This window comes from Coregonus lavaretus (genome assembly GCF_964263955.1).
Source record: "Coregonus lavaretus genome assembly, contig: HAP1_SCAFFOLD_5093, whole genome shotgun sequence".
NCBI classification, from domain to species: domain Eukaryota; kingdom Metazoa; phylum Chordata; class Actinopteri; order Salmoniformes; family Salmonidae; genus Coregonus; species Coregonus lavaretus.
The window spans coordinates 28,126-41,765 of NW_028166429.1; the positions used below are offsets into that span (position 1 = coordinate 28,126).

Here is a 13,640-nt window from a genome sequence, read left to right on the forward strand (position 1 = left end):
TTCGACCCTTAGGTCTTCCTCAGGCATCCATATTCCAGGTGGGGGTGGAATAGCTTCTTAGCAAAGAGCAATTTCTCAAGCCAGAATTTAGCTAGGACTGTCTGGGATAGAGGTCTTCACGGGTCCACCCGAACCCGATTACCCAGGGCCGACCAGGTCGGGTCCGAAATTCTTTAGTTGATGGTCACAGGTCTCTGGTATGTATAATTAAAACTGATTTGCAGGTGAGGACCCGTACGGACACGAAAGCGACTGCTGCAGTAGAGAGAGAGAGAGATTGTCTCATTTATGAAGCTGCGGCTTTTCATGAGAGAGGCGCGTGTAGCTTGTTTTTGTCAGCCAATCACAAGTCAAAGCGGCACTAGCCTCTGGCTCTGTGTGTGTCGTGGCAAGCAAGTTAGGAGATCAATGGAAGATGGAATTAAAATGACGGAATGAAAAGTTAAATGAGAAAGATATGTTTCAACGACCAAGAGCCAACAGGTAGGCTGATACTTAATACTTTGGAGTCATGTAGGATGGGGGAAAGTGCTTTGATTAGCCAACCCAGCTAACTAGCTTTTCTTCTTGTTTTTTTTTTTGCAGTCAAAACAGGTACTATGTAATAAGATTCGACGATAAATAACCTAGCTTTGGCAGCTAGAAGTTAGTAACTAGTGCGAGTCGGCTTGATTTCTGCTGTCTCTCTCCTCCTCTTCGCGCCACTCAGCAGGCCCCTCCCCCTGCTAGCTCCATTTCTCTCTCTCTCTCTCTCTCTCTCTCTCTCTCTCTCTCTCTCTCTCTCTCTCTCTCTCTCTCTCTCTCTCTCTCTCTCTCTCTCTCTCTCTCTCTCTCTCTCTCTCTCTCTCTCTCTCTCTCTCTCTCTCTCTCTCTCTCTCTCTCTCTCTCTCTCTCTCTCTCTCTCTAATTTAAGGGCTTTATTGGCATGGGAAACGTATGTTAACATTGCCAAAGCAAGTGAAGTAGATAGTAAATAAAAGTGAAATAAACAATAAATATTAACAGTAAACATTACACTCAGAAGTTCCAAAAGAATAAAGACATTTCAAATGTCATATTATGTATATATACAGTGTTGTAACAATGTGCAAATAGTTAAAGTACAAATGGGAAAATAAATAAACATAAATATGGGTTGTATTTACAATGGTGTTTGTTCTTCACTGGTTGCCCTTTTCTGGTGTTTGCATTAACAGCTTCAGTAAATAACATCGCTAAAAACACACGGATCGAATCAGACTGAGTCTGGATCTGACCGGGTCTATACGATGCCAGGTCTGGTTGTCCTCGGGTCCATTTGGACCGGGTCTTCATATTTAAAACATTAATTTATTCGGGTAGGGTCCCGGGTCCATTTCAGAATGGCTCCAACTTTTTGGATCCGAGAAGACCTTTAGTTTGGGAGTGGGTTGAGTGGAAAACTGAAAATTAGCTGTTATTGTCAGAGAAATTTAGAACCATAGAGATCCTATTAAATTACATGAGGGGCTATGCCATAAACCCCCAAAGTTCCATAATGTGGCAAAAATGGCAGCCATCTTGGCCAGGGACAAATCTAAAACCAATCTAATTGCAATGAATGGCAGTAGAGGCATAGGTGATGCATTTCCTGCTTCCACTTATGCAGGAAAATAAAAGTAAGGCATGTGATATCAGAAATTGTGTAATGGAATTATAGTAAACCTAAAATATTGTCATAATGTTTACATATCTTGCACTACTCATCTCATATGTATATACTGCATTCTATTCTATAATATTCTACTGTATCTTAGTCCATGCCTCTCTGTCATTGCTTGTCCATATATGTATATATTCTTAAATTCCATTCCTTACTAGATTTGTGTGTATTGGGTATTTGTTGTGAAATTGTTAGATATTACTTGTTAGATATTACTGCATTGTCGGAGCTAGAAGCACAAGCATTTCGCTACACCTGCAATAACATCTGCTAAACACGTGTACGTGACAAATTTGATTTACTGTATAAACTGAAGAAAAATATAAAACACAATATGCAACAATTTCAAAGACTTTACTGAGTTACAGTTCATATAAGGAAATCAGTCAATTGAAATACATTTATTAGGCCCTAATCTATGGATTTCATATGACTGGGAATACAGATAGGCATCTGTTGGTCACAGATACCTTTAAAAAGAAGGTAGGGGCGTGGATCAGAAAACCAGTCAGTATCTGGTGTGACCACCATTTGCCTCATGCAGCGCGACACATCTCCTTCGCATAGAGTTGATCAGACTGTTGATTGTGCCCTGTGGAATGTTGTCCCACTCCTCTTCAATGGCTATGCGAAGTTGCTGGACATTGGCGGGAACTGGAACACGCTGTCGTACACGTCAATTCAGAGCATCCCGAACATGCTTAATGGGTGACATGTCTGGTGAGTATATAGGCCATGGAAGAACTGGGACAATTTCAGCTTCCAGGAATTGTGTACAGATCCTTGCGACATGGACGTGAATTATCATGCTGAAACATGAGGTGATGGCGGCGGATGAATGGCACGACAATGGGCCTCAGGATCTCATCACGGTATCTCTGTGCATTCAAATTGCCATCGATAAAATGCAATTGTGTTCATTGTCCGTAGCTTACGCCTGCCCATACCATAACCCTTCAGTTGTGCAAACCCACCGTTTCATCAGCTGTCTGGGTGGCTAGTCTTAGATGATCCCGCAGGTGAAGAAGCTGGATGTGGAGGTTTTATACACATTTTATATATAAATCGCCTGAAATATATGTAAACAGACCATAAATATCTCAGATTTATGGAAAGCTGTGGAAAGCTGTGAGTGCTATGATACAATATCAGTACTTGTTGCATTTACTTTTCTAAGTCCTATCATCTACTGATTTCAGCCAGTTTATGGCTGTGGATTGACTGCATTGTTTGAATGGAATGTTGACATATTGGCAATTGATTTGAAATATTAATGGAATCATTCCTCTAAAACTGTCAGGCTAGCTAGTGAGCTAACACACATACAGTGCAGATAAAGTATTCACTACATTGTTTTACACAGCACTGGGAAACAATTGTTGACCAACTCCCTGACCAACATGGCTGACCTTTGGACCATCATAAGAAGGTTCATGTCCATTCTAGTATTCTAACTGTATGTTTGGAACTATTTCTTATTGGTCATGGTAGGCCAAATGTAAGGCCAAAACTCCCTCCCACCAAAACAGGATGAACTTTCAGGTGGTCTCTTTAAACTTTATCATTATTTTCACAATTTCACAGTATTATTCCAACCTCAGTGTAAATATATATAAAACACAGGAAAATCACGTTTTTGACTACACTGGGCCTAAGTTAGTTTCAGACAGTGGCCAATATGCTATTGTGGCCATTTGAGCATAACGCAGGCTCATCAGTGGCCTATCAACAAAATCAATGGAGCAAATGCCATAACATTTCCACAGTGCCTTCAGAATGTTTTCATACCCCTGACTTATTCCATATTTTGTTGTGTTACAGCCTGAATTCAAAATTGATTAAATGGATTTATTTTCTCTGACCCATCTACACACAATACCCCATAATGACAAAGTGAAAACATGTTTTTAGAAAGTTTAGCAAATTTATTGAAAATGAAATACAGAAATCTAATTTACATAAGTATTCACACCCCTGAGTCATTACTTTGTAGAAGCACCTTTGGCGGCGATTACAGTTTTGCGTCGTCTTGGGTATGTCTGTATCAGCTTTGCAAATCTGGATTACTTGCAGATTTTCTCAAGCTCTGTTAAGTTCAATGGGGAGCGGTGGTGAACAACAATCTTCAAGTCTTTCCACAGATTTACAATGAGATTCAAGTCTGGGCCACTCAAGGACTTTCACATTTTTGTTCTGAAGCCATTTCAGTGTTGCTTTGGCTGTATGCTTGGGGTCATTGTCCTGTTGGAACAGAAATATTCTCCCCAGTCTAAGGTTGTTTGCACGGTTCTCATTAAGGATTTGCCTGTATTTGGCTCCATTCATTGTTCCCTCTATTCTTACCAGTCTCCCAGTCCCTGCCGCTGAAAAGCATCCCAATAGCATGATGATGCCACCGCCATGCTTCACGGTAGGGATGGTGTTAGATGGGTGATGAGCTGTGCCTGGTTTTCTCCAGACATAGCGCTTTGCATTCAAGCCAAAGAGTTACATTTATGTCTCATCAGACCACAGAATATTTTGCCTTATGCTCTCAGTCTTTTACGTGCCTTTTTGCAAACTCCAGGCATGCTGTCATCTGCCTTTTTCCTCAGCAGTGGCTTCCGTCTGGCCATTCTCCAATAAAGCCCAGATTGGTGAAGTGCTGTAGAGACTGTTGTCCTTCTAGCCGGTTCTCCCATCTCAGCCAAGGAACTCTGTAGTTCTGTCAGCGTGGTCATTGGGTTCTTGGTCACCTTCCTGACCAAGGTCCTTCTTTCCCGGTTGTTCAGTTTGCTCAGACGGTCAGCTCTAGGCAGAGTCTGGGTACTTCCATATCTTTTCCATTTTCCAATGATGGAGACCACTGTGCTCTTGGACATTTTTAACACTCTAGAAATAGTTTTAAACCATTTCCCAGATATATGCCTCATCACTATTCTATCTCGTAGATCTACAGACAGTTCCTTTGACTTGCACTGTCAACTGTTGGACCTTATATAGGCAGGTGTTTTTCTTTCTAAATCATGTCCAAACAATTGAATTGGCCACAGGTGGACTCCAATCAAGTTGTTGTGACATCTCAAGGATGATCAAAGGAAATTGGATGCACCTGAGCTCAATTTGGAGTGTCATAGCAAAGGGATATAAATACTTATGTAAATGAGATATATTTCTGTATTTCATTTTCAATAAATTTGAATGGAAACAGTGGAACCTGCAGCTCAACCCTTTACACTGGAGAGAGATTTCTCTCAACATAACACTACAGCCACTGCACCGGTGTCCGCCGCCCTGGCAACAACACCACCGGTGTCTGCCGCCCTGGCAACAACACCACCGGTGTCTGCCGCCCTGGCAACAACACCACCGGTGTCTGCCTCCCTGGCAACAACACCACCGGTGTCTGCCTCCCTGGCAACAACACCACAGGTGTCTGCCGCCCTGGCAACCACACCACAGGTGTCTACCGCCCTGGCAACAACAACACCGGTGTCTGTTGACCTGGCAACAACACCATCGGTGTCTGTCGCCCTGGCAACAACACCACCGGTGTCTGCCGCCCTGGCAACAACACCACTGGTGTCTGCCGCCCTGGCAACAACACCACCTGTGTCTGCCGCCCTGGCAACAACACCACCGGTGTCTGCCGCCTTGGCAACAACACCACCGGTGTCTGCCGCCCTGGCAACAACACCACCGGTGTCTGCCACCCTGGCAACAACACCACCGGTGTCTGCCGCCCTGGCAACAACACCACAGGTGTCTGCCGCCCTGGCAACCACACCACAGGTGTCTACCGCCCTGGCAACAACAACACCAGTGTCTGTTGACCTGGCAACAACACCACCGGTGTCTGTCGCCCTGGCAACAACACCACCGGTGTCTGTCGCCCTGGCAACAACACCACAGGTGTCTACCGCCCTGGCAACAACACCACCTGTGTCTACCGCCCTGGCAACAACACCACCGGTGTCTACTTCCCTAGCAACACGACCACCGGTATCTACTGCCCTGGCAACAACACCACCATTGTCTACTGCCCTGGCAACAAGACTACCGGTGTCTACTTACCTGGCAACAACACCACCATTGTCTACTGCCCTGGCAACAAGACTACCAGTATCTACTGCCCTGGCAACAACACCACCATTGTCTACTGCCCTGGCAACAAGACCAACAGTATCTACTGCCCTGGTAAAAAGACCACCGGTATATACTGCCCTGGCAACAAGACTGGCCAGAAGGAATGAGCTATCTGCAGGTTTAACATTTGTAATACCTTTACAACTCCATATCCTCATCGTAACATCCTATGAGTTATTTGTATTACTAAGTCATCGATCTGTTGTTCTAATGTGTGTTATAACAAATCTGTTATGTACTTGTTATGCTCTCTCTCTCTCTCTGTTTTCATAGAGGCCAGTTAGAGATTGTTACATTCTCTGTGTTGAGGAGAACAGATACAAGCCTGGCGAAAGGTAAGGATACAACTTTGTATTTGCTTGTTATTTTGAAAAAGTCAAGGTTGTATGCTGGTTGTATCTCAGCCAGTGGTGTGCTTAAAGGAAAACTCCACCCAAAAACTATATTTTGGTATTTGTTTCATTAGTCGATTGTTGATATAGTCCCTAAATGTTTTGCATGTCAGCAATCAAGTTTTCAAGATATGTAACTTTCAAAATACAGAAATCTGGCCTGTATGATGCATTTTTAAAGTACTACTTAAGTAGTTTTTTGGGGGTATCTGTACTTTACTATTTATATTTTTTACAACTTTTACTTCACTACATTCCTAAAGAAAATAATGTACTTTTTACTCCATACATTTTCCTTGACACCCAAAAGTACTCGTTACATTTTGAATTCTTAGCAGGACAGGAAAATGGTTCAATTCACACATTAATCAAGAGAACATCCCTGGTCATCCCTACTGCCTCTGATCTGGCGGACTCACTAAACAGACATGCTTCATTTGTAAATTATGTCTGAGTGTTGGAGTGTGCCCCTGGCTATTTGTCAATAAAAAATTAAAATATATGGTGCTGTCTGGTGTGCTACATATAAGGAATTTGAAATGATTTATACTTTTACTTTTGATACTAAGTATATTTTAGCAATTACATTTACTTTTGATACTTAAGTACACTACCGGTCAAAAGTTTTAGAACACCTACTCATTCAAGGGTTTTTCTTTATTTTTACTATTTTCTACATTGTAGAATAATAGTGAAGACATCAAAATAATGAAATAACACATTTGGAATCATGTAGTAACCAAAAAAGTGTTAAAGAAATCAAAATATATTTTATATTTGAGATTCTTCCAATAGCTACCCTTTGCCTTGATGACAGCTTTGCACACTCTTGGCATTCTCTCAACCAGCTTCACCTGGAATACTTTTCCAACAGTCTTGAAGGAGTTCCCACATATGTTGAGCACTTGTTGGCTGCTTTTCCTTCACTCTGCGGTGTGACTCATCCCAAACCATCTCAATTTGGTTGAGGTCGGGGGATTGTGGAGATCAGGTCATCTGATGCAGCATTCCATCACTCTCCTTCTTGGTAAAATAGCCCTTACACAGCCTGGAGGTGTGTTGGGTCATTGTCCTGTTGAAAAAACAAATTATAGTCCCACTAAGCCCAAACTAGATGGGATGTCGTATCGCTGCAGAATGGTTCCATAAGGATAGGTCCCGAGATCCATGAGTGACATTAAAGTGTAGGGTAGGTTCCGTATAGGATAGGTCCCTGTGGGGATGTTTTTCAGAGGCAGGGACTGGGAGACTAGTCAGGATCAAGGGAAAGATGAACGGAGCAAATTACAGAGGGAGATCATTGATGAAAACCTCCTCCAGAGCGCTCAGGACCTCAGACTGGGGAGAAGGTTCACCTTTCAACAGGACAACGACCCTAAGCACACAGCCAAGACAACGCAGGAGTGGCTTCGGGACAAGTCTCTGAATGTCCTTGAGTGGCCCAGCCAGAGCCCAGACTTGAACCCGATCGAACATCTCTGGAGACCTGAAAATAACTGTGCAGCGCTTGAGAGGATCTGCAGAGAACAATGGGAGAAACTACCCAAATACAGGTGTGACAAGCTTGTAGAGTCATACCCAAGAAAACTCAAGGCTGCCAAAGGTGCTTCAACAAAGTACTGAGTAAAGGATCTGAATACTTAGGTAAATGTGAGAACAGTTGTTTATTTTTAATACATTTGCAAACATTTCTAAAAATCTGTTTTTGCTTTGTCATTATGGGGTATTGTTTGTAGATTGATGAGTGGGAAAAAACAATTGCATTCATTTCAGAATAAGGCTGTAACATAACAAAATGTGGAAAAAGTGAAGGGGTCTGAATACTTTTCGAATGCACTATATTAGCAAACATTTCATTTCAAACTTCAAATTTCTCTAGTATAGGCTACTTATCGTAATGAACGATATCAGCAAAATGCCTGTGATAAGTGATCGGTATGGTCGGTGTCGATCATTTTCGGTTTATCTTCCCAGCTCTGTTTTTACTAGACTCTTCTTGTCTGCCTTGCATTAGAATAACATAGTGTCTCCTGTGATTTCACATATGCTTTGACCAGTCGATTGAAGAAGGCCATTGCTGAAGAGAGGCAGCGCTTCAAGGGGGCAACTGAAGACATGATGTCTGATGTGGAGATGGACCGAGTGATTCATTGTGATCTCCCCACGCTGGTGCCCCCGGGGAGTTAGAGATCCTGATCACACTAACGGAGCGACGCAGACGGAAGAGGAGAGCTGTTCCCAAGAATAGGCAGCGCTACAGTGAAGTGAGGAACGACAGACAACCTCCACCACAGCCTTACCCCGACCACCTGATCGGCCATGTTATAAGTTCATGTTGGCTAAATGGGTTAACTGTAAACGGCCGTAATACTTCAATTAAACGCTGAATCTCAAATAGCCCCCTGTCCCTTTTATTTGCCGGGCAACGGCACACATTTCAGCAAATAAACACTGGTTTCAAATAAACGTTGGGTCTAAATGAATTGTTTACAAGGTTACCATGAATTAACATGAATTGTTTGAGGTTTAATATTTGATTTGTTACATTAAATAGTTCAGTAATGCCTCGAAAAAATTATGGCAATCATCCGTTTTTATTGCCAGTAAAAAAATGCTAGCCATTGGCTGCTAAACGCTGACAACTGCTAGCTAACTGGCAAGCACAAAAACAGTAATCAACTTCGGGAGTACAGACCTCTAGAAATCGTCAGATCGCCCTCTAGTGGCGAAAGTAAGAACTGCAGAGAATGCGCCGTCAAAGAGAAGAAGAATAAAAATATATATTTAGGCATACTAAGAAACGTGACACAGCGTTTAATTAACACAGTGCAGGACATGTATTAAAATGCTGGAAGTGAATGCTGGAATTAAACTAGGCAAATGAGCAAAAGCTGTGTGCATTAAGGAAATAAACGCCTGGCTCAAATAGAAGCCTGTAGTGTTAAGTGATTTTAGCAAATAAACACCCACGCTATTAATTTCACTTTTGAGTTATGTCCAATAATACTAGCCTAAAGTTCTATAGGCTAAAAAAGTTCTTGTTTTTAATTATTTTATTATTAACAGTCTTATTTTAAGACTGTTTTGGGAGGTATTGGTGACAGGCTTTAAAATAACTTGCTTTTTATTACACTAACATCTCTATTGACTAACGTAGGAGACTCCCATCAAGAACAGATGAAACTTGTACTTTCTGTTGAGAGGATTGTTTCAATGACCTGTGAAGTTTAGTACTGCGGACCGTTGGTTTTTGTATTTCTCTCTTGCACACTGTTATGTTCTTTGTTTCTATAAATACAAAAAACTATTGAAAAAATCTGAAAAGTTATTTCAAGAACTCTTAAATGGGTGCTGATACAACAATAGACAGCTACTATGGTTGAGGAAGTCTCTCTGCCAGTTATCTGTACATCCAGTCAGACTGTCTATAGAATTTGATGTATCCTCTTAATGAGGATCTGTTGACAGGAAGAGAGCCAAGCGGTTTTCATCAACTCTCATTTAGAGTGTCTTAACACAGACAGCCGTCTGTCACTCACACATGCAAGCACACTCACACACATTAAATTACTGTGCTCAAGGAATTTGTGTTCATTAAAATACAATAGACTGTTATCCTAATACAATGTGCATGCTGGATGTGTTTTAACATGCAGAGAAAGAGGTTGTCCACAGGCTGTTGTTTTTACCATCTGCCACCAATGAGATTATCAGGACTCAGAATACCATTGCTAATACTCGACATGGAATGCCCACGTGTAATAAATATGTAGAGCTTGTCTCAAGTTAGAAGAGTCTGACTCATGAGGGGGATGGAGAGAGGGAGACGGTGAGGGGGAGATCAAGAAAGAGAGAGATGGGAGAACAGAACGTGATAATAAACCTAAAGAGGGTTTTACAGTCTGCCTCTTGAAAAAAAAAAGACTTTTGCAATCAGAGAAAAGCCTAGATCCTGTCATTTTCTCTGAAAGCACAAACAACATACTCTGATGTCTGGAATATGGTATTATATCTTATATAATTCTGCAATTGAACATCCCTGAGATAGAGGCATAGAGCAGAATGAATACCCTAGAGCAAAACCCTGTTCCTGAACAGACTGAGCAATCACTGTGCATGGCACATGCACACACAAACACACACACACTTCCAGGCAGTGTATTGACAGTAGATAACAGTGATTTAGAAGGAAGTCCTGGCAACAAATAACTACCTTCCTTCCTGGGGTATGAGTAACTCTGAGCAACAGAGAAAATAACTCCTCCCCTTCCTCGTCTCACCCTTCTAGCCATCTCCCTCCATCTCTCCCTTACAGTTTCCTGAGTCGCCCCTCTCCTACATTCACCATCCCTATTTACTTCCCTCTCCTCAAAACCAACACATAAAGACAGAAATACAGAGAACAGTGTGTGTGTGTGTGTGTGTGTGTGTGTGTGTATCTAACTGTAAGTCGCTCTGGATAAGAGCGTCTGCTAAATGACTAAAATGTAAATGTATTACAGTGGGGACAAAGCAGCTATCTTTTAGCCCTCTGATAAGTACAGGACCATTAAAATCAGCGTTATTCTAGACCATGATAATAGGTATATCTTGTTTTGACTTGAACTCTGCCCTCTGTAAGAATACTAAAGCCTGCCTGGCCCAGGAAAACGCTCCAGGGACTGGAGATGTTTAAACAACTCACAGAAACTCAGTCCAACTTACTGTAATACGGACAAGACTTTGGCTACTATGAATTGTCAGGAGTTCGATTTTTATCTTATCTACAAAAATACATCTGCAGATCTAATCACTGAATTGTTCCTATAGGCTACTTCCATGCATGACGCCCCAATAGGCTAGGCATGAGGTCCAGAGTACTGCTGGTTTTCTGTTCTATCTGATAATTGCACCCACCTGGTGTCCCAGGTCTAAATCAGTCCATGATTAGAGGGCAACAATGAAAAAATGCAGTGGAACTGGCTTGGAGGTCCAGAGCTGAGTTTGAGGCAGCTAGGCTATAGCCCAAAACTAAGAGGAAAAACTGAATGACTGCATTATGCAGTGAAAGACTTCTGTAGGAAGGTCTGTATGTGCCTGTGTTTCTCAGAGAGAGAGAGAGAGAGAGAGAGAGAGAGAGAGAGAGAGAGAGAGAGAGAGAGAGAGAGAGAGAGAGAGAGAGAGAGAGAGAGAGAGAGAGAGAGAGAGAGAGAGAGAGAGAGAGAGAGAGAGAGAGAGAGAGAGAGAGAGAGAGAGAGAGAGAGAGAGAGAGAGAGAGAGAGAGAGAGAGAGAGAGAGAGAGAGAGAGAGAGAGAGAGAGAGAGAGAGAGAGAGAGACTGTACAATACCTTTAGGTAGCAGACAGTCTAAAGGAGTGAATTCTTCATCCATGACCATCCAGATATTCCCTCTCTTCTGCAGAAGTACTCAACTGGAACAGAGAAACACACACTGTCACTCCCTACCCTTCCTTTGTTTCTTTCTTCAAAGTCAAACTTTTAAAATAATCGTCAATGACCTAACGTCTCTGACAGCCAAAACTTTGAACACAAGTAGGCTTACCAACCTGTTATCATAACCTCTCACTATCAAGGCAATTTCTCCCAATAAAATCACCTGTCAACAACATAGCTGACAAGCCAAGTGGCAGACTAGGAGGTAGAAGGTTTCCCAACATTTTAAGGCAGGGGTGTCAAACTCATTCCATGGAGGGCCTAGTGTCTACGGGTTTTTCCTTTCAATTAAGACCTAGGCAACCAGGTGAGGGGGGGAAATTGGTAAGATCACAGCGTGGGGATGAATGGAGGTAGGACGAAAGAAGATGGCGGACAAGGGACAAAAATAAGAAAGTGGAACATACTATGAATAAATATGGAGTGGGGGATTGCACAAGCCTTCTGGGAGATCTGGAGAACATGGCTAATAAGGAAGGAAATGAGAGAGGTGGAATGTTTTGAGTGAATATGGAATGGAGGATGGCACAGACCTTTTGGAAGAGCTAAAGAAGGAAAGTGAATGTGAAGAGTGTGAGGGTGAATTAATTATGGTGGCAGGTGCAGTGATGACCGCCGAGAAGGAGCTGAGTGTAGAAGGAAGCAGTGTGGTGAGGAAGGTTGGTGCCTAGTGCAAAAAGAGAACTACGCGTTCTAGTAGCTCAGAGATGGAACCTGACGAGTGTGGATGTACACTGAAGAAAAATATAAAAATGCAACGTGCAACAATTTCAAAGATTTTACTGAGTTACAGTTCATATAAGGAAATCAGTCAATTGAAATAAATTCATTAGGCCCTAATCTATGGATTTCACATGACTGGGAATACAGATAGGCATATGTTGGTCACAGATACCTTTAAAAAAAAAGTAGGGGCGTGGATCAGAAAACCAGTCAGTATCTGGTGTGACCACCATTTGTCTCATGCAGCGCAACACATCTCCTTCGCATAGAGTTGATCAGGCTGTTGATTGTGGCCTGTGGAATGTTGTCCCACTCTTCAATGGCTGTGCGAAGTTCCTGGATATTGGCGGGAACTGGAACATGCTTTCGTACACGTCAATCCAGAGCATCCCAAAAGTGCTCAATGGGTGACATGTCTGGTGAGTATGCAGGCCATGGAAGAACAGGGACATTTTCAGCTTCTACGAATTGTGTACAGATCCTTGTGATATGGGGCCCGTGCATTATCATGCTGAAACATGAGGTGATGGCAGCGGATGAATGGCACGACAATGGGCCATGGGGCACTCTGTTCTCAACGTTGACGTCAGCAAGCCGCTCTCCCACACAACACCATACACATGGTCTGCGGTTGTGAGGTCGGTTGTTCATACTGCCAAATTCTGTAAAACAACGTTGGAGGTGGCTTATGGTAGAGAAATTATCATTAAACTATCTGACAACAGCTCTGTTGGACAATAAAACGCTCCCTCAACTTGAGACATCTGTGGCATTGTGTTGTGTCACAAAACTTCACATTTTAGAGTGGCATTTTATTATCCCCAGCACAAGGTGCACCTGTGTAAGGATCATGCTGTTTAATCAGCTTCTTGATATGCCACACCTGTCAGGTGGATGGATTATCTTGGCAAAGGAGAAATTCTCACTAACAGGGATGTAAACAAATTTGTGCACAACATTTGAGAGAAATAAGCTTTTTGTGCGTATGGAAATTTCGGAGATATTTTATTTCAGCTCATAATAATAATAATATAATAATAATATGCCATTTAGCAGACGCTTTTATCCAAAGCGACTTACAGTCATGTGCGCATACATTTTTACGTATGGGTGGTCCCGGGGATCGAACCCACTACCCTGGCGTTACAAGCGCCATGCTCTACCAAATTGAGCTACAGAGACATGAAACATGGGACCAACACTTTACATGTTGTATTTATATTTTTGTTCAGTGTAGTACCTGCGGTGAGGACCGCCGAGTTTGGGCCTTGTCCCAAGGATGAAAAG

At 42.4% G+C, this 13,640-nt stretch overlaps 1 protein-coding gene across 1 annotated transcript in view; it reads right to left on the bottom strand.

The window, feature by feature from the left end:
- Nucleotides 1-11,574, bottom strand: part of LOC311114730 (thiamine pyrophosphokinase 1-like) — a gene marked incomplete at its 5' end in the record, with an annotated part of 37,187 nt that extends 25,613 nt beyond the window's left edge. Inside the window, one exon of the mRNA XM_084189968.1 lies at nt 11,526-11,574. Within this exon, the coding sequence (XP_084046094.1) occupies nt 11,526-11,574 (49 nt within the window). The remainder of the gene's footprint in view (nt 1-11,525) is intronic.
- Between the last annotated feature and the right edge of the window lie 2,066 nt (nt 11,575-13,640).